The sequence below is a fragment of the Oryctolagus cuniculus genome, chromosome 1 (assembly GCF_051225735.1).
Source record: "Oryctolagus cuniculus isolate XC-2025 breed Fujian yellow rabbit chromosome 1, ASM5122573v1, whole genome shotgun sequence".
In the NCBI taxonomy this organism is placed as follows: Eukaryota; Metazoa; Chordata; class Mammalia; order Lagomorpha; family Leporidae; genus Oryctolagus; species Oryctolagus cuniculus.
The window spans coordinates 4,628,428-4,646,785 of record NC_142867.1 but is presented as its reverse complement, the minus strand read 5'-3'; the positions used below and the strand labels follow the sequence as shown (position 1 = coordinate 4,646,785).

Genomic DNA, 18,358 nt, shown 5'->3' with positions numbered 1-18,358 from the left:
AGAGAAGGCCCCTGGAGGGACCCCAGCTCCAGACCTGGCCGGGGGCTGCAGATGGGTGGGGGCAGGACGGCGGGTGTTCCAGAACCCACATGCAGATCCTGGACTGACGTGTTCGTCAGGCAGGATTTTTTAAGCAGAGGCTGTCCCAGATAAATCCAGGCCAGCCTGTGGCTGCACTCAGTGCGAAGAGGCGGGCAGGGCGGTGGGCAGAGGCCCCAGATGCCATGCGCCGCGAGAGCCCGGCCGCTCAGTCTCCCATTCATACAGTCTCCCGGCACTTGTCGACGGACGCCCTCTGCGTCAGGTCCCCTGGTGGGCACTGTGGCAAGAGCTGAGCCAGGAGCCTTGGTGACCGTGGGAGACAGTGGGTGTCCCCCCCACGCCTCTGCATTTCCAGGACACCGATGGGTCCGAAAGCCTCACTGGACCCTGAGAAGTGTGGCGCGGGGCTGGCGCTGGCACAGCGGTTAAGCCACTGCTTGCAACACCAGCGTCCCTTAGCGGGGCGCCCGTTTGAGTCCTGGCTGCTCCACTTCCGATCCGGCTCCCTGCTAGTGCACCTGAGAAAGCAGCGGAAGATGGACCAAGTGCCTGGGCCCCTGCACCCACGTGGGGGACCCTAATCGAGTTCCAGACTCCTGGTTTGCGCTTGGCCCAGCCTCCATTATTGTGGCCATCTGGGGAATTGAACCAGCAGAGGGAGATTCTCTGTCTCTCCATCTCCCTCTGTAGCTCTGCCTTTCAAATACATAAATAAAAACATAACAAGACGATGCTTCCCGACCAAGGGAATAGGCTCTCCTGGGTGGGCGGTGTAGAGGAAGAGATGGACATAGCCGGGGTCAGGAGTCCAGGAAGGCTGCCTGGAGGAAGTGGCATTAGAGGGCAAGCAGGAGTTGGTGAGGGAGGAAGGCACCCAGAGGGTTCCAGGCTCAAGGCTGAGCAGGGGCGCGGGGGGTGAGAAGGGATGGGTGGGGGGTGGGGGACACCCGACACCGAGGGTGGGGGCTGAACAAGCTGAGAGGGGCAGGGACCCCCCTTGCAGGTCAGGGCGTCTGGTCCTGTGGTGCTTTGGGCAGAGGCGGCCCAGTCCTGAGTGGGCCCAGCAGATCCTGAGAAATGGACAGGTTCCAGAAGGTTCTCGGGGGGGCCAGACAGGAGGGTGTGAGGAGAGGTTAGGGGAGGGGAGAGGGAGGGATCAAGGAAAAGAAACCGGAGGGTCTGACGGGTATCTGGGTGGGCGGCAGAGTCCCCGCGGAGCAGGGGCCTCGCCGTTTGTGCTGACCCGGGAAGGTGGCCCCGAAGTGCGTGGGGGCCCTGCTTCGCGGAGGGCTCCTGGTTCTGGTTCAGGACCCGGCATGAGGACCTGGGCTGAGTGTGCCCTCTGCTGGGGTGGGAACCGGGGCGGGGGCTCCAGAGAGGGGATCTGTCAGGCCTGGGGCTGTGCCTTGAGACGCTGGCTTTCCCGTTGTGGGTGGCTCCCAGTTGTGGGGGCTGCCAGGCACACTGAGACCCTGTGCCCCCACCCCCCCCAGGATGGGAGAGTTGGCCCCGTGTTGTGCAATCATCCCAAAGCGGCCCCTGGGGCAGGGGTGGGTGCTGGAGGAGCCTGGGGTGTGACGGCAGAGGTCACCTTCCTGGTGGCTCGATGACCGACTGGGCTCTGAGTCCAACCCGGGTCCAAGTCCAGGCCTGGAGCTGCTAACCGGGGAGGTCCCAAGGCCAAGATCTCAAACCTCCTTAGGGAGTCCTGCTGGGCACCTGGGGCCAGCGCTTGGGGCCCCAGGGCTGTGGCCGAGTCTGGGGTCCTTTTTGGAATCAGGTGCCGGGTTACAGCAGGGTCTGGGATCCCGTTCTGAAGTCGGCTCGGGGGTCTCGGGCGGAGTCCCGGCCCTGGCCCGGGGTCTCGGCCGAGCTCTGGTTCTGGAGGGTGGGATCCCGGGCCGCGACTGGAGGCTGCCGGCCCAGGCCCAGGGTCCGGGACGCACGGCCGACGTCCGGCCGGGGCGTGGGCGCGGGGTGGCCCGCGCGGCCTGCAGGGGGCGCCGCCGGCCGCCCGGCTCGGCCCCTCGCGGGCTCGCTGGCGCTGTGCGCGGCAGGCGGGGCCGGAGGCGGCGGCGGCGGCGGCTCCGGGGCGCGGGCGGCGGCGGCGGCGGCGGCGCCCCGACTGCAGTCCCGGCGGGAGCGCAGCGCGAGCCGGGGCCATGGGGCGGCGCCGCCTGTGAGCGCGGCCAGCGGAGCCGCGGGCGCCCAGCGGGGCCGGGCGGGCGGCGGCGGCGGCGGCGGCGGCGCCCGAGGCCGAGCGAGCCGCGGCCGGGCCGGGCCGAGCCGAGCGAGCGGCGGCGGCGGGAGGAGGCAGCGCCGCCGCCGCCAAGATGGCGGACCTGGAGGCGGTGCTGGCCGACGTGAGCTACCTGATGGCCATGGAGAAGAGCAAGGCCACGCCGGCGGCGCGCGCCAGCAAGAAGATCCTGCTGCCCGAGCCCAGGTGAGGCGGCCGCGCGGCCCGCTGCCCGGGCGCCGGCCCGCGTGACCCCGGCGCCCCCCGCCCCGCGCGCCGGAGCGCCCCACTCCGGGACTCCCACCCCCAGCGCCATCCTCCTCTTCCTCGGCCGCCCCTGCCCCCAGCGCCCCCTCGGGATTCCGGCACTGCCAGCCCGCTCCCCCGCCGTGCGAGGTTCCGGGGTCGTGCGGTCTTGGGGCTCTCGCCCCGCGCTCCGGTGGGTGGGCTCGCTGTCCTGGGGCGGCCGGGCGTGGCGCGTGCAGCGACCGCCCCCACCCCCAGGCTGCTCTCGGGTGGGGGCGACGTGTGTGCCCCGACCCCCGCGGCGTGTCTCCTGTGGGGGCCCTGCCTGGGGACCCTGGGGGTGCTGATGACCCAGGGACAGCCCAGCACACCTGCAGCAGCTGGACCACGGCTGCCACCTCTCCGTGATGTCATTGCCCCTGGTGGCAGAGTTTAAAGGGCCAGGATGTGGATGGAGAAGTGCCCAGGGTGGGAATGGTGGCCGGGGCTCGTCCAGCGCTTTAGGGCTGGCAGTGTTTTCCCACCGAGCGAGCCGCCCAGGCCCGGTGGAACAGGTGGAGAAGCCGGAGCCCCGTGAGTGGGTGGCCCGCCCCGTGTCACCCAGGTCACCCAGGGTGGCACCCGGCCAGCAGCCCAGGGATTCCGGCTGCTCTCTCTGCATTTTGCCCCCTGCGCTGGCCCGAGCTGGGACCTGGGGGCCGGCGTTCAGTACAGCCACCAGGGTCCCCATCCCGGCGACGACTCCTGTGTGCCCGGCGGCTGGGGACAAGGCCTTGTCATGTGACACTGGGCAAGTCCCTTCCCGTTTCTGGCTTTGTGAAATGTGGAAGGTGCAAAGCGAGTGTCGCGGCTGCGCCGTGGCCGCGGTCCCTGGCACGGGGCGCAGGTGTGGCAGCCGAGCCCCAGCTGCCCGGGGTGCCCTGCGGTGTTGGCCGGCCACCCCTCCTCGCACCCTGCTCCGTGGGTTTCAGATTGACTGCACAGCAGGCCTGGGAGAGGAAAATTGGTCTTGGTTTTAAAAAGGCCGTTAGCACCCTCCCTCCCCCGCGCCGCCTAAGACATTTGCAATCAGATTTCTCAAAACAGGAACCAGACCAACCGTCGTCGGCCGGGGCTGACCAGGGAGCAGCGACAGGGACAGACATGACAAAGCCCCCGGGGAGGAGACGGGTCGCCCTCCGCGGTGGCCCCAGGTAGCTCTCCTTGGGGGCTGTGGCCTCGAGGCCCACCTGCAGGCATGACGTGAGCACCAGGGCCTTTTCTGGAAGGTTCTGCATTTGGCTAATCTCCCCAGCATGCACCGCTCCTGCGGGGGCCCGCCTGGAGCCGACACTGCAGGTGCTGGGTGCTCCCGGACGCCTGCGGCTGGCGCTGGTCTCGGTCCGAACGCTGACCCGGCACGTCGGCGAAGGGCTGAGCGGCTCAAGGAGCCTGAGGACTGCGGCGTGGCCTCCCGTCCTGGGGGGGGCACGGGGCAGGCTGTGCACGGGTTTCCGCTGGACAGGAGGGTGGAGAGCACCCCGCCTGCCCCGGGCACAGCCGGCCTGGGGTCCGGGCTCCGGCCCTGGGCCACGACAGGGACTGTGTCCCGTGTTTGCCCAGCGCCACCCACTTCCAAAGTGCGGCCTGTCCATCTGATGCTTTGCTCGGCCCGTGGGCGGGAGGCTCCCCATTGAACACCTGAAGCCACTGAGGCCCAGAGAGGGAGGGGCCTTGTCTGGGTCGCCGGGGAGAGCTGGGACCAGAACTGGGCCTCTGCCCGGCCACCCCATCCTGGGCGCCTCTGCTTGCCGCCCTGCCCAGTGCGGAAGGGGCTGGGGAGTAACAGGCAGGCCCAGTCCCCACTGGGGCTCCATCTTTCCCGCTTCCACAAGGCCGCGGTCCGGGAGCTGTCCCCACCCCGGGGTGCGCCATCCTGGTAGCCTCTTCGCGGCAGGTGCTGGGTTGTGGCTTGGCCGGGAGCTGGGCCGGGGGCCGGTGGCACCTGGGCACTGTGCCGTGCTGACTTGGCACGGGCCACCCCTTCTGTCACCTGTAGAATCCCAGGAAGTAGACCCGTTTCCCGGCCTCTTCCTCGCGGGAAGCCGGCAGTCCTGGCCCAGCCGTGGCTGCCTCGGTTTCCCTCTCAGTAACTCGAGGGGGCAGCTCGGTGTCTGGCGACCTCTCAGCTCGTGGGTCTGGGGGCCGGGTCTCGCCCCTTCAGAGCTGCCGCCTTTCCCGGCAGCGGCAGGCGGCAGAGGTGTAATTACGGTCGTTTGCTAATGTGCCCACTGAGGCCTTGTGCAGTTAATCTCCAGGCTCCCGGCCGGCCGGGGCGCGCTGCCTGGCCTCCCGGCGGAGCTGGGTGCCTCTCGCAGCCGCGCTGGTCCCTCCCCCACCGCGGTGCCTCCTTCCTGCCCCTTCTGGCTTCCCGGTCGGTGGCTCGGTCTCCCCAGACCCAGCTCTTCCTCCGCTGCCGCTTCGTTCCTGTTAACTCTTTGCAGCCAGAACTTCCTGCCTCGGTCTGTGGGGGAAGGCGGCGGGCAAGGCGTCCTCTCTCACCCAGAACTTTCCACTGCGACAGCCGCAGCCTCCCCCCCCAACAAGATCATCTTTCCAGCAGGCACCCCCTCTGGGCCTTCGGAGCCCCCCACCTCTGTTCTCTGCAGAGCAGGGGGCGCCCGTAGTTGCCGTTGGAAGGGAGCCTTGCCGGCTGGAATGCGTGCACTGTCGGCGGGAGTGATGTGTCCTATTAATGCAGTCGTAGTAAATTCCCAGTGACGTCAGGTGCAGGCACGCGCCTCGGCCCGCGTCGCCTCCTGCGCCCAGGTCTGCCGTGCGGAGGGGCTGGGCGCTCAGGGGCGGCTGCCTCGCGGCGAACAGGCACGTGACAGCCTTCGGGGAGCAGGCAGAGCGGGCAGCCCCCTCCGCCACACCTGCCCTGACGCCCCGGCAGCCCCAGACGGGTCCCCGGCAGGTCCATGTGCGCCGCTGTTTCGATCATGTTCGAAACAGGAGGCGTTTGCGTGCGGCTTTCTCCTGTAGCCACAGCAGCCTCGCCTGCGCCAGGGTGCACTGCGCCCACTCGGGGAGCCGGCCTGGGCTTGGGGCCGGGGTCCCCCACCCCCGCGCAGGGCAGGGCAGGGAGTTCCGGAAGTTTGTCCTCGGCATGTGCCCGCGGGATGGCCGTGTGTTCCGTCAGCTGCAGGGGCTGGGGCTCGCGTCACATCCGCGAAGGAGCCGTGATACGTGACAACGTAGCGTCCCCTCCTGTGCACCGTGTGGCCGCCTCGCTCTGCCCCGGTTGGTCCGTGGCCCCAGCCTCGCACTCTGAGGACACGGGCAGCCCCAGGGAGTCATTGAAAAATATTAATAAGATGCCCCAGGGGACTTCCTCCTCCAGCTGCCACCTCGGTGCCAGGTTTCCTGGAAATGGCCCAGGGGAGCACCTGGGCGGCAGCCACAGGCCCTGCTCGCTGCCAGGCCTGGAGCCCGCTGGCCTTGGCTTCCACACCACGCGGGGCAGGCGTGCGCAGGCTGCCTGGGAGCAGCCTGGGGGACTGAGGGCCCCTCAGCCCTCTGCCCTCCCTGCCCGCTGCCCTGTCTCCTCACCCCTCCGCTGCTCGCTGTGCAGGGAGAGAGGAAGTGGCTCCCCCCGCGCCAGGCAGACCCAGCCGAGGGGGCGGGGACGGGGCCAAGCAGTTTCTGCCGGGGCTGGGCAGGCCTTCCCGACACCGAGCACGTCTGTGCCAAGGTGCCCTCCCTACTCTGCCAGGGCAGGTGCTGGGCTGTCCCCACGGGGCCCCGGGGAGGGTGACGCTGGCACGAAAGGAGCCCCAGCCACTCTGCACCACCCGCAGCCCCGGGCCTGGCTCACCCGGAGGCTGCCTGGCCACAGGCCCCGTCCGTCCCCGGCAGCCCCAGCCCCTAAGGACACGGCAAGTGTGAGCAGAGCCCTGGACAAGACCAGGCGCACGCCGTCGGGCTCTGTTGCTGGCTGCAAGGCGCTGGGGAGCAGGGCCTGGCCGGGCCTGCCCTGCGGCCCCCGGGGTGGGACAGCAGCCGCGTCCCCACGGCTTCCTCAGTGGCCGGCGCGGTGGCGGCCATTCAGCACCGTGTGGGCGGATTTTTGAAGTGTGCGAGTTGGCCTCCCAGGAAGGAGGTGGGGAGAGCCATTTGGGACCCAGGCGTGGGCGCCCGTCCAGCCACCAGGGCGGCGGCAGCTGGAGGACCCTTTCCCGGGGCGTGGGGGCCTCAGGGTCCCGTGGTCCGAGGACACTTAGGCACCCGGCTCTTCAGTGATGCAGAGCGGGAGCCCTGGGTGTCAGGCGTGACGATGGGGGGGGCACTCTGGGCGCATTGCCAACCCGGACTCGGACTCCGCCAGTACCGGGGGCGGGTGCTGGAGAAGAAAGCGACCCGGCCCGGGAGGTGCCGCCCCAGCGGGAGTGTCCCCGGCGACCCTAAGCTGCCAGCGCCTTGGCCACCTCCCCTGAGGGTGGGCAGCAGACCTCAGGGACGTTCCGTTCGAGGACTCTGCCTAGGCTGACTTCGTGTTTGGTGTTCTTTTTTTTTTTTTTTTGGTGGGGGGTAGGGTGTTTATTTTATTTTTAAAAGATTTTTTCTCTTTTTAAGGGAAAGAAATGAAGTGCTGTGGGCTGGGAAGAATGCTGTGGCCACTGCCAGGCGTGGCCTCGGAGGGGCAGCCTCGGAGCCTGGGGTCCTGGCTTCCGGGGTAGGGGGAGGCCTAGGCCACGGGAGAGCCCCGGGAAGGTGCCCCGGCTGCCACAGGCAGGGTCCCCTAGCGTGCACACTTCCCCCCGTGGCGACCTCCGTGTGTCTGGCTTCCGGCTGCCCTGGGGTCACATGGTAGGAAGTGGCAGTGGCTGCCCCCTGGCTCCCGGCTGGGCATTCCCTCTGCTGGGCTGGCCCCAGCTCTGCCAGTTCTCAGGAAGCCAGCCTGGGGCTCGGGACCCCCATTCCTGGTGGGTCCCCCCGCTAGCTGACCATAGCTGCGTGGAAGTGGACACTTGTCCCGTTTTCCCCACTCTATTCCTTAAGCACAGGATCGGCTGCAGAAGCTGAGTGTCCAGAGCCGAGCCCAGGGACGGTGAGGGCCCCGCCGGCCTGGGCCCCGCGCTGTTCCCTGCAGGCGCCGCGGCCCCACGCGCCTGTCTGCCGCTACACTGCCTTCCCCGGCTTAGCGCTGTCCCTGAGAGCCTGCTGTGTGAGATTGGTTTCTGGCCCCCGGCTCCCTCGTCCCTGCGTGTCCTTGGTGGTTGTGAGCCTGCGTGCCCCCCGACCCCGCCCAGGCCCACTGGTGTGTGGAGGGCACTGGCTCCAAGGCCTGGGGGGCCCTGGGCCTGGGCCGTCAGCTCCACTCAGCCGGGCTAAGGGAGCCCCAGGATGGGGACACGGGGTCACTGTGCCATACCCATGTCTCAGGTTGGCGCCAGGGTCACCAGGCTGGCCAGCCCGTGCTGGGCTCCCTGGGGCGGGGCTGCAGAGAGGCCGGGGTGTGCGTGTCACCATCTCACCGGCCACAGTCCCCCTGCTGAGGCCTGCCGGGGGCCCTGTACATGCCGCAGGCTCAGGTGTGATGGCCCAGCCACACATGCGCCCCTGGTGCGGCTGGCTAAGCATTGCCCAGAAGCCCCGGGCCAGTGAGGGCCAGGTCGGCAGGGGAGAGGACAGCACCCGAGGCACGCAGCATAGCGTGGCTCTCCCAGGCTGTGCACGGTGTTGGGGTGAGAGAAGCCAGGCAGTGAGCCTGGGGTCGGGCTTCAGGGGCACCACGGCCAGCCCCTTCCCTCCAGCCCTCCTGAGCATCCCAGGGCCGCAGTAATTTTTTAAAGAATTTATTTTGTTTATTTGAAAGAGTTAGGAAAAGAGATCCATCTTCCATCCACTGGTTCACCCCCTGGATGGCCACAAGGGCCAGGGCTGGGCCAGGTGGAAGCCAGGAGGCGGGAGCTTCCTCCAGGTCTCCCATGCGGGTGCAGGGACCCAAGGACTGGGCCATCCTCCACTGCTTTCCCAGGCCACAGGCAGGGAGCTGGATGGGAAGTGGAGCAGCCGGGACTTGAGCCTGCGCCCTCAGGGGATGCCAGGCGGCGGCTTTTTTTTTTTTTTTTTTTTTTGATAGGCAGAGTGGACAGTGAGAGAGAGAGAGAGAAAGGTCTTCCTTTGCCGTTGGTTCACCCTCCAATGGCCGCCGCGGCCAGCGCGCTGCGGCCGGCGCACCGCGCTGATCCGATAGCAGGAGCCAGGAGCCAGGTGCTTTTCCTGGTCTCCCATGGGGTGCAGGGCCCAAGCACTTGGGCCATCCTCCACTGCACTCCCTGGCCACAGCAGAGAGCTGGCCTGGAAGAGGGGCAACCGGGACAGAATCTGGCACCCCGACCGGGACTAGAACCTGGTGTGCCGGCGCCGCAAGGCGGAGGATTAGCCTAGTGAGCCGCGGAGCCGGCCCAGGCGGCGGCTTTACCCGCTGCGCTGCAAGGCCAGCTCCTGGCGTGAGAGACGCTCCGGCTGAGGCTTGGCTTTTCTGTAATGGTTAAGTGCTTCTCCCTAAGTTGCGGTATAATTCGTAAGACAGGACACTCAGCACCTGCCGCGTGCAGCTGGGGGGTCTCTGTACAAACGCACCCCGGATGGAGCCCTGCCCCTGTGGCGATCGCGCCCCCACCCCGCAGCCCGGCCACCACGAAGCTGCTGTCCACCGTCCCCGGGCTTGCCTGCTCCGGCGGCCGCATCACGCTTCCAGGCTCTGTCCATGCGTGTGCCGGCCTGTGCCGGCGCGGGACCCTTGGGGGGGCAGCCACCACGTGTGCCTGCCTGTCCCCTGGTGCGTGAGGCCTGGCCGAGTTCCCAAAGCCAGCGCGTGGCAGCGGGAGGCCACCTGCTGGCCACCCTGGCCTTTGGGGCCGGAGCCCTGGCGTGCAGGCTCAGGCTCCCGCGGAGCCCCCCGCCCCACCCCGACCCCCGCTGGCTGTGCTTTGGGCCCCGCCCACCGTGCCCCTCTGCCCGCAGCATCCGCAGTGTCATGCAGAAGTACTTGGAGGACCGGGGCGAGGTGACGTTTGAGAAGATCTTCTCCCAGAAGCTGGGTGAGTGCCGCAGCCCAGACCCCTGCGGCCGGGGCTGGGAGCATCCCCACAGCCAGGCAGCCCTGTGGCGGGCTGTGACCCCTCGTGCCTGTGTCCGCGGAGCCCCGTGGTGGGGGTGGGGCCCGGCCGTCCTCCAGGGTCGCCGGGGAAGTTCCTCCTTGAGGTTTTTGTTTTTGAGAGTTGCAGCTTCCCCTGGCGCGGCCGCAGCTGCTCTGGGCGGTTGGTAGGACTGGCAGGAAGAGGCGGGGCCCTTCCTGTGGGCCTGCCGCTGTGGCCAGCCCGCCCCGCCCCCACGGGCCCTCGCAGCACCCTGCCTTGGCCCGGCTGCCGCCGGCTTCCTCCCCGGGGCCTGTGCGGGTCTGGGGAGCATTGTGCGGCCGCCCTCGGGGCTGCGGCTCCAGCCTGGCACAGCTCCGCCCTGGCCTCTCCCCGAAGACCCCGGCTCTGAACCGGGGGTCCTGGGCAGGATGGAGTGTGGAGGGCAGCTGGCGGGGTCGGGGGCACTCCCTCGAGTTCCCAGTCCCGTGCTGTGTGACCCTGGGCACGGCGCTTCACCTCTCTGAGCCCGATGATGACATCCCCTGGGAATGGGACTCAGCCCCCCCCCCCCCCACTGCCAAGGACCCGGGGTCGGATCAGGTGGTGTCAGCCGTTCCAGGAAGCCGGCCACAGCTTACCCCAGGGCTCCACTGAAAGGCCCGGCTGCCCTTGCCAGAAATGCTGGCCACAAGTCCTGATGGAGGTGCCCAGGCGGTGGAGGGTGTGGACGGCACCGGCCACGGCCCCCAGAGGCACAGGAAGTCCCCAGCACAAACCGAGTCGCCCTGTGGGCCGGATGCCCCTGAGGGGGCGGGGCTGCCCTCAGCCCTGCCTGTCCCGGGCAGCTGCTCAGGGGCCTGCGCGGGGGGGGGGGGGGGGGGTGAGGACGTCCTGTCCAGGACCTCCTGCGGCCCATCCTGTCCCTTCACCCTCCCATGCCCCTGGCACAGAGACCATCACCCTTTGGCCTGTCCTTCCCGGTGACCAGCCGCCGGTCACCTCGGCACGTGCCTTGTGATTGACAGGGCTCCCTGTGCCTCAGTTTACCCAACCTGCCCTCACTGCCTGTTCCTCTGGGCTGCCGTGAGGATGACCCCGATGACAGAGGGAGCGAGGTCGGGGAGAGGGGCGCAGCCTGACTTGGCTCAGGCCCCCAGACGGGACCTCGGCCTCTGTACCTGCACACCCCAGCCTCGCCGTGGGTGGTCAGGCTGCTGGACTGCATGGGGGGCGGGGCCCAGGCCTGCCGCCTGCCCCTGTGCAAGCACGGGGCCCCGCCCAGCCTGGAGTCCAGGGGCCTTCAGGGTGGCGGCACCGCCTCTGCTGTCCCCTTGGCCACTTTGATCCAGGGGGCCCCCCCACGCCGTCTGCAGCAGCGCTGTGGCTCACTGGCACCCCACGCGCTCGCTTCCAGGGTACCTGCTGTTCCGAGACTTCTGCCTGAACCATCTGGAGGAGGCCAGGCCCTTGGTGGAGTTCTACGAGGAGGTGCGGTGGGCCTGCCCGGGGAGGGGGCGGGGCCGCCCCGGGGGACTCACGAGACCCCCCCACCCCCAGATCAGGAAGTATGAGAAGCTGGAGACGGAGGAGGAGCGCGTGGCCCGCAGCCGGGAGATCTTTGACTCGTACATCATGAAGGAGCTGCTGGCCTGCTCGCACGTGAGTGGCCCCGGCCGGCCCGCGGGTGGGCGAGGGAGGGCGAGGCCCTGCGAGGGCTCACGGCCGCCTCTGTCCCCCCAGCCCTTCTCCAAGAGTGCCACCGAGCACGTCCAGGGCCACCTGGTGAAGAAGCAGGTGCCTCCGGACCTCTTCCAGGTGTGTGCTGGACTCCGGGGGCGGGGCTGGGCCTGCCCCCCCAATCCCGAGGGGCAGTCACCAACCCCAGCCCCTCCCGTAGCCCTACATCGAAGAGATTTGCCAAAACCTCCGAGGGGATGTGTTCCGGAAGTTCATCGAGAGGTGAGTGGGGGGCTGGCATGGGAGGGCGGGGCCGGAGCCAGCCTGGGCGCTGTGAGCATCCGGAGGAGCACCCCGAGCTGGGGTGCTGGGGGTGTAGGCGGAGTCCAGCTGGACGCAGGGCACAGCATCTGCCCGGCTCAGTGGGCTCTGGCCGGAGGTGCAGGCACGGGCGGGTGGGCCCCGAGCAGGCCGTGGTGGCAGGAAGTCTTGGGTGGGCGGCCGCCTGAGCTTATCTGGTCCCGGCAGGAGCCCACAGCACAGCTGTGCGGCCCCGGAAGAGGACGCTGAAGCGTGGGGCGCTGTCACACCCACCCGACGGGACCCCCGGCAGGGGCAGGGGGCGGGGGCAGGCTTGCGCCAGCTCCGAGCTGCGCTGCCCTCTCTGAGCCTGCCTGAGCCGGGCGCTTCCCTTCCAGTGAGAAGTTCACCCGATTCTGCCAGTGGAAGAACGTGGAGCTCAACATCCACGTGAGTGGGCGGGGCGGGGGCGGGGCGGGGGCGGGCCCAGGGCGTGCTTGAGGGGCGGGCCCAGGGCGCGCTTGAGGGGCGGGCCCAGGGCACGCTTGAGGGGCGGGCAGCCAGGGCGTGCTTGAGGGGCGGGCGCCAGGGCGTGCTTGAGGGGTGGGCCCAGGGCATGCTTGAGGGGCGGGCGCCAGGGCGTGCTTGAGGGGCGGGCCCAGGGCGTGCTTGAGGGGCGGGCGCCAGGCCTCCCCGGGAGGCAGGTGAGGACACGCAGGTGCGGGGGAGCCCGGGGCGGGGTCCGTCCCTGCTGCCTGGGTGCCCCTCTCCAGGGACTGGGCCAGGCAGCCCGCAGTGACCGGGCTGTCCCCACTCCCGCAGCTGACCATGAACGACTTCAGCGTGCATCGGATCATCGGGCGCGGGGGCTTCGGCGAGGTCTACGGGTGCCGGAAAGCCGACACGGGCAAGATGTGAGCGTGCCGCTGCTCCCGGGGGAGGGTCCCCGCGTGGCCGGCCCTGGGCTCCGTGCCGCCGCCTGCCTCCCGCCTGTCTCGCTCGGGCGGCGGGACTCTCTCCCGATCTGGGTCCAGTCTTCAACACGAGGGCTGACCGCCGGCGCCCTGCCCCGGCCTGCTTCTAGGTACGCCATGAAGTGCCTGGACAAGAAGCGCATCAAGATGAAGCAGGGCGAGACGCTGGCCCTGAACGAGCGCATCATGCTGTCCCTCGTCAGCACCGGGGTGAGCCGGGGCCTGCACCGGAGCGGCCTCTGCCGCGGCCCCGGCGGCCTCTCCTGACTGCTCCTCCCCTCCTAGGACTGCCCCTTCATCGTCTGCATGTCCTACGCCTTCCACACGCCCGACAAGCTCAGCTTCATCCTGGACCTCATGAACGGTGAGCGCTGGGCCGGCCTGGGTGCGGGGCCGGGGCCAGGGCCGGGGCGGGAGCTGAGCGGGGCTGCCTCCCGCAGGCGGGGACCTGCACTACCACCTGTCCCAGCACGGCGTCTTCTCCGAGGCCGACATGCGCTTCTACGCGGCCGAGATCATCCTGGGCCTGGAACACATGCACAATCGCTTCGTGGTCTACCGGGACCTGAAGGTGAGGCCCCCCCCCCCACGGCCGGGGCCGGGTCCCTGGACGCCGCCGTGCCCCCCCCCACGGCCGGGGCCGGGCCCCTGGACGCCGCCGTGCCCCCTCGCCGGGCCCAACTGCCCCCGGCCGGCGGCCGCTCACTGAGCCTCCTCCCCAGCCCGCCAACATCCTGCTGGACGAACACGGGCACGTGCGCATCTCGGACCTGGGCCTGGCCTGCGACTTCTCCAAGAAGAAGCCCCACGCCAGCGTGTGAGCGCCCCGCCCTCCCTCGCCCCGCCCCCGCCCCTCTGCACGCCCGCTCACGGCCGCCTTGCACCCGCAGGGGCACCCACGGGTACATGGCCCCCGAGGTCCTGCAGAAGGGCGTGGCCTACGACAGCAGCGCCGACTGGTTCTCGCTGGGCTGCATGCTCTTCAAGCTGCTTCGGGGGTGAGTGGCCCCGCGCCGGTGGGCGGGCGAGGTTGCGGGCCGCGCGGCCGCTGACCCCCTCTCACTCCTGTCCCGCACAGGCACAGCCCCTTCCGGCAGCACAAGACCAAAGACAAGCATGAGATCGACCGGATGACGTTGACGATGGTGAGTGCAGGGGCCCCAGTGTGGCGGGCAGGGGTCTCCCGCGGGGGCTGCCTCCCCGCCCCACGGCTCTCCCCTCCTCCCTGGGCCGCCTGAGCCCGCGCTGGGGCCGAGCGGGCCCAGTTTCCCACGCCCCCTCCCCGCAGGCCGTGGAGCTGCCCGACTCCTTCTCCCCGGAGCTGCGCTCCCTGCTGGAGGGGCTGCTGCAGAGGGACGTGAACCGGAGGCTGGGCTGCCTGGGCCGCGGGTGAGTGTGCCAGCTTCCCCAAGGACGAGGGCCGCGGGTGAGTGTGCCAGCTTCCCCAAGGACGAGGGCTGCGGGTGAGTGTGCCAGCTTCCCCCAAGGACGAGGGCCCCCTCCCCTCCTCCTCGGAGCTCAGCCAGGCCCGGCCCAGCGTTCTCGGGCCGCAGGGGAACCCGCCGGGAGACCCCGGCTTCCAGGGGGGCCCTCGTGCCAAGGGCGGTGATGTCAGGAGCAGCTTTTTGGCCGTTAGGTGCTGGGCGCGGTGTGGCCAGGTCTCCCCGTGAGCTCTGAAGCTGGCCGCTGCCCTGCGGGGTCGCAGCTCCAGTCTCCCAGCGCAGGGACGGGCCAGCAGGCTCCGGGTCAAGGCCGGGGCCACAGAGCCACAGGAGTTACGCGCGCTGCAGGCCCGGGCCTGACTCTGTGCCCTCCGCCCCCCGCCCAGGGCTCAGGAGGTGAAGGAGAGCCCCTTCTTCCGCTCCCTGGACTGGCAGATGGTCTTCCTGCAGAAGGTAAGGGCCTGCAGCAGGGTGGGCCCGGGCGCCCCAGCCCCCGCCCCGTGCTGACGTCCCCCCTGTCCTGCAGTACCCTCCCCCGCTGATCCCCCCGCGCGGGGAGGTGAACGCGGCCGACGCCTTCGACATCGGCTCCTTCGACGAGGAGGACACGAAAGGGATCAAGGTACAGGGCCCGGCCCGGCCTCTGCGCGGGGCCCGCGTGGCTCCGTGGCGTGGGTGGTGGGCCCAGCGCGGGCCGCGGGCAGGCCTGTGGCTGACGGCCCCCTGTCCCTGCGGCGAAGTTGCTGGACAGCGACCAGGAGCTCTACCGCAACTTCCCCCTCACCATCTCGGAGCGGTGGCAGCAGGAGGTGGCCGAGACGGTCTTCGACACCATCAACGCCGAGACCGACCGGCTGGAGGCGCGCAAGAAGGCCAAGAACAAGCAGCTGGGCCACGAGGAAGGTGAGGGCTCGGGCGGGGCGGGGTGGGCCTGGCGGGGCCTGGCGGGGCCTGGCGGGGTGGGCCGCCGCGCTCAGGCCCCTGCGCTCTCTCGCGCCAGACTACGCCCTGGGCAAGGACTGCATCATGCATGGCTACATGTCCAAGATGGGCAACCCCTTCCTGACCCAGTGGCAGCGGCGGTACTTCTACCTGTTCCCCAACCGGCTCGAGTGGCGGGGCGAGGGCGAGGCCCCGGTAAGCCTCGCAGGTGGGGAGCGGGCGGGGGGCGCCGGGGGCGGGGCTGGGCCTGGCCTCACCCGCCACCCGCCCGGCGCCTGCAGCAGAGCCTGCTGACCATGGAGGAGATCCAGTCGGTGGAGGAGACGCAGATCAAGGAGCGCAAGTGCCTGCTGCTCAAGATCCGCGGGGGCAAGCAGTTCGTGCTGCAGTGCGACGTGAGTGGGCGCGGGGCGGGGCTCCCGGGGGGCGGGGCTCCGGTGGGGGCGGGGCTCCAGGGTAGGGGCGGGGCTCGCGGACGGAGCTGGATGGGAGCTGGGACCCCAGGCTTGGGGGCGGGGCTCCCGGGTGGGGGCTGGGCTCCCGGGCCGGATGGGAGTGACTCCTGGCTTGGGGGCGGGGCTCCCGGGCAGGGCGGGGCTCCAGGGTAGGGGCGGGGCTCCCGGACGGGGCGGGACTGGAGCTGGGACTCCTGAGCCCCCGGGGCGGGGCTCCGGGCAGGTGCTGACGGAGCCCCGCCCCCGCCTCCAGAGCGACCCCGAGCTGGTGCAGTGGAAGAAGGAGCTTCGCGACGCCTACCGCGAGGCGCAGCAGCTGGTGCAGCGGGTGCCCCGGATGAAGAACAAGCCGCGCTCGCCCGTGGTGGAGCTCAGCAAGGTGCCGCTGGTGCAGCGCAGCAGCGCCAACGGCCTGTGAGCCGCCCCGCCGCCTTTTGTAGACCTCTAATTTATTTTGTCGGATTTTTATTATTTGTTTTCCCGCAAAGCGGAAAAGGTTTTATTTTGTAATTATTGTGATCTCCTGTGGCCCCAGCCTGGCCCAGCCCCCAGGGAGGGGCCCGCTTGCCTTGGCTCCCGCTGCCACCCCTGGCCACTGTCCAGTGCCCCCTGCCCCGACCTCCAGGGGCCGCCTGCTCCCAGTGTCTTCCTGTGAGAGGGGCGAGGCGGGGCGGCGGGCCTCTTGCCCCTGGCCCGGGCACGACGTCACACTGACTGTACCCTGGGGCTCCGCGGGCTGTGTCCTGTGCCCAGGGTGGGGCTGGGGGATGGGGGCGGGGCCTCTGCCACAGGGAGGCGCAGCACAAGGATTCTACTTGAACTTGCCCACTGCGGCCCTTCCCGGGACATGGGGACAGACGGTATGCTGTCCTGCTCGCCGGCCGCTGGCGGAGAGAGGGGACCTGCTGTATCCTGTGGCGACTCGGGCTCCGGTGCCCTGTTCGGGAGAAGCCTCCGTGTCGCAGCCTGCCCTGGACACCGTGGCTCAGCCAAGAGGGTGGTGTGGGCAGCAGGTGCTGCCCCGCCCCGACACCCCTCTCTCCCAGCCCCCTCTCCCTCCCACCCGAGCACTTGGGCTCAGGGACCACAGAAAGGCAACTGTGGATTGGGCCATACTGGCCTAGCCTGGCCTCAAGGCCCCCCAAGCCCTGGGCCAAGGGAGGCCCCGCCTGGGTGGGCGGGCAGCATGGCGCGAGGGCCGGCCGTGTGCCCCTCCACAGCCCCGTCCTGTCCGTGCCGCCGGGCACCGCCTCGCCTGCCGCATGCCCCTCGTGCCAGTCGCGCTGCCGTGTGTGGTGTCGCACCCTCTCCCCGGGGGCTGGGTCGGCGCGCCCTCCCCTCCGTCTGCTCACTCCCTGGGGTGTTTCTTTGCCGATTTTTGAATGTGATTTTAAAGAGTGGAAAATGAGACTATGCGTTTTTATAAAAAATGGTGCCTGACTGCTTGTCCGAGTCTCCTTGCATGTGTCCACTGCTGCTGGGTGGGGGGCTGATGCGGGAAGCTCCCGGGGCCCCCAGAGCCGGACCCTCTTCTAGGGGAGGCAGGGCACCCCCACTCTGCCACCGTGCCCCGCTCCCCCTTGGCGGCCATCCAGTACCCATCCCCTGCCTTCTGCCCACCGCCCCGGCAAGCTGCCAGTGGTGCCAGTGGCTCCGCACTTGGCATCGCTTCGCACCAGCTGGCCACCTCTGCCTGCCTGAGCAGCCCTGCTTGGCAGGCTCCCGGCTGAAGTCCCTCCCCGGGGTCAGTCCAGGAGGCTGTGCTGCCCTGTAGGGTGGACCGCAGCCCCCGGCCAGGGCGGCCCTCCTGGCTTCGGTCTCCCCGCTGGCCTTGCTGTATGGCCCCCAGGTCCAAAGGCTTGGGGCGTCGCCCTGTAGCAGGCTGCTCACCTTCCCGGTCAACTTTTGCCCACAGCCCCAGTGGAGGCATGGGGCAAGGCCGGGGCCACAGCACAGCTCGGCCGCCCCGGGGTGTCTAGGCCAGGGCCACAGCACAGCTCGGCCACTCCTGGGCATCTAGGCCAGGGCCATGGTCACACGGCGCAGCACGGCCACCCCTGGGTGTCTAGGCCGGGGCCGTGGCTACACGGCACAGCACGGCCGCTCCTGGGCGTCTAGGCCGGGGCCGTGGCTACACGGCGCAGCACGGCTGCTCCTGGGCGTCTAGGCCGGGGCCGTGGCCACACGGCGCAGCACGGCTGCTCCTGGGCGTCTAGGCCGGGGCCGTGGCCACACGGCACAGCACGGCTGCTCCTGGGGAGTCTTGAGGGAAGCGGGGTGGGGCGTGGTGGCATTTCTGATGTGGGGGAGGGTCAGGCGCTCCTGGGGGGCTCCGGTTGGCTGCAGCACTTCGAGGAGCCCTGAATCCCTGGCCCACCTGAGCACAGGACAGAGATGTGAATGGACACGCAGCCTGCAGCTCGCTTGGCTCTGAGCAGGTCGGGTGAGGGCTGGGTGCAGGGGTGCAGGGTGGCAGGCTGGGGGCTACAGCTGTGCGGTGGCGAGGTGACGGGTGGGGTGCAAGAAGAGGGTCCTGCAGGACGGGGGGCCCAGGGTGGGACATGGGGAGGCCGGTGGCCCTGCACCAGGGCCCGCAGGGAGGAGGGCCCACGTGGCTGGATTTGGCTGGGGTCACCCGGATAGCTGAGTTCAGGCCACCTGGCCCAGAGAAGTCGGGGGGTGGGGTGGGGAGGTGGTCTCAGAATGACAGTGCAGGAGCTGCATCCTGGGGGTCAGGGGCCCAGCAAAAGGGCTGGGAACGAAGGTGCCCGGACTGTGGTGTCCAAGATGAGCAGCAGAGGCCGGCCTGGTGCTCTTCACCTCTTTGGTAGAGGGGTGTGCCTGGGCAGGGGACACCCTGCCTCGGCAGAGACCAGAGATCTGGGAGCCCTGGTCACTCAAGCCCTTGAGCTGA

General features: G+C 69.7%; 1 protein-coding gene across 2 annotated transcripts; it reads left to right on the top strand.

Moving 5' to 3' along the window:
- Nucleotides 1-2,097: 2,097 nt before the first annotated feature.
- GRK2 (G protein-coupled receptor kinase 2) lies at nt 2,098-16,884 on the top strand. Of its 2 annotated transcripts, none has more exons than XM_051826557.3 (21): nt 2,098-2,488; nt 9,539-9,615; nt 11,069-11,142; nt 11,212-11,313; nt 11,395-11,469; nt 11,552-11,613; nt 12,030-12,081; nt 12,454-12,545; nt 12,716-12,815; nt 12,891-12,969; nt 13,046-13,176; nt 13,328-13,422; nt 13,496-13,603; nt 13,684-13,750; nt 13,894-13,994; nt 14,434-14,500; nt 14,574-14,669; nt 14,788-14,950; nt 15,048-15,184; nt 15,271-15,384; nt 15,698-16,884. In XM_051826557.3, the coding sequence occupies exons 1-21, from the start codon at nt 2,376-2,378 to the stop codon at nt 15,860-15,862; spliced, it is 2,070 nt and encodes a 689-aa protein (XP_051682517.1). In that variant the 5' UTR covers nt 2,098-2,375; the 3' UTR covers nt 15,863-16,884. The 2 variants fall into 2 exon arrangements, with proteins under 2 accessions (XP_051682517.1, XP_051682523.1); XM_051826563.3 differs by having other exon boundaries at nt 2,101-2,488; nt 15,274-15,384.
- The last annotated feature ends 1,474 nt before the right edge of the window (nt 16,885-18,358 follow it).

Bases quoted from the DNA above. Each gene is read 5' to 3' on its own strand.
- GRK2 (XM_051826557.3), top strand. From the start codon at position 2,376: ATGGCGGACCTGGAGGCGGTGCTGGCCGACGTGAGCTACCTGATGGCC. The intron at 2,489-9,538 runs GTGAGGCGGCCG...CTCTGCCCGCAG, and splicing joins ATCCTGCTGCCCGAGCCCAG to CATCCGCAGTGTCATGCAGA. The intron at 13,604-13,683 runs GTGAGTGGCCCC...TGTCCCGCACAG, and splicing joins CTCTTCAAGCTGCTTCGGGG to GCACAGCCCCTTCCGGCAGC.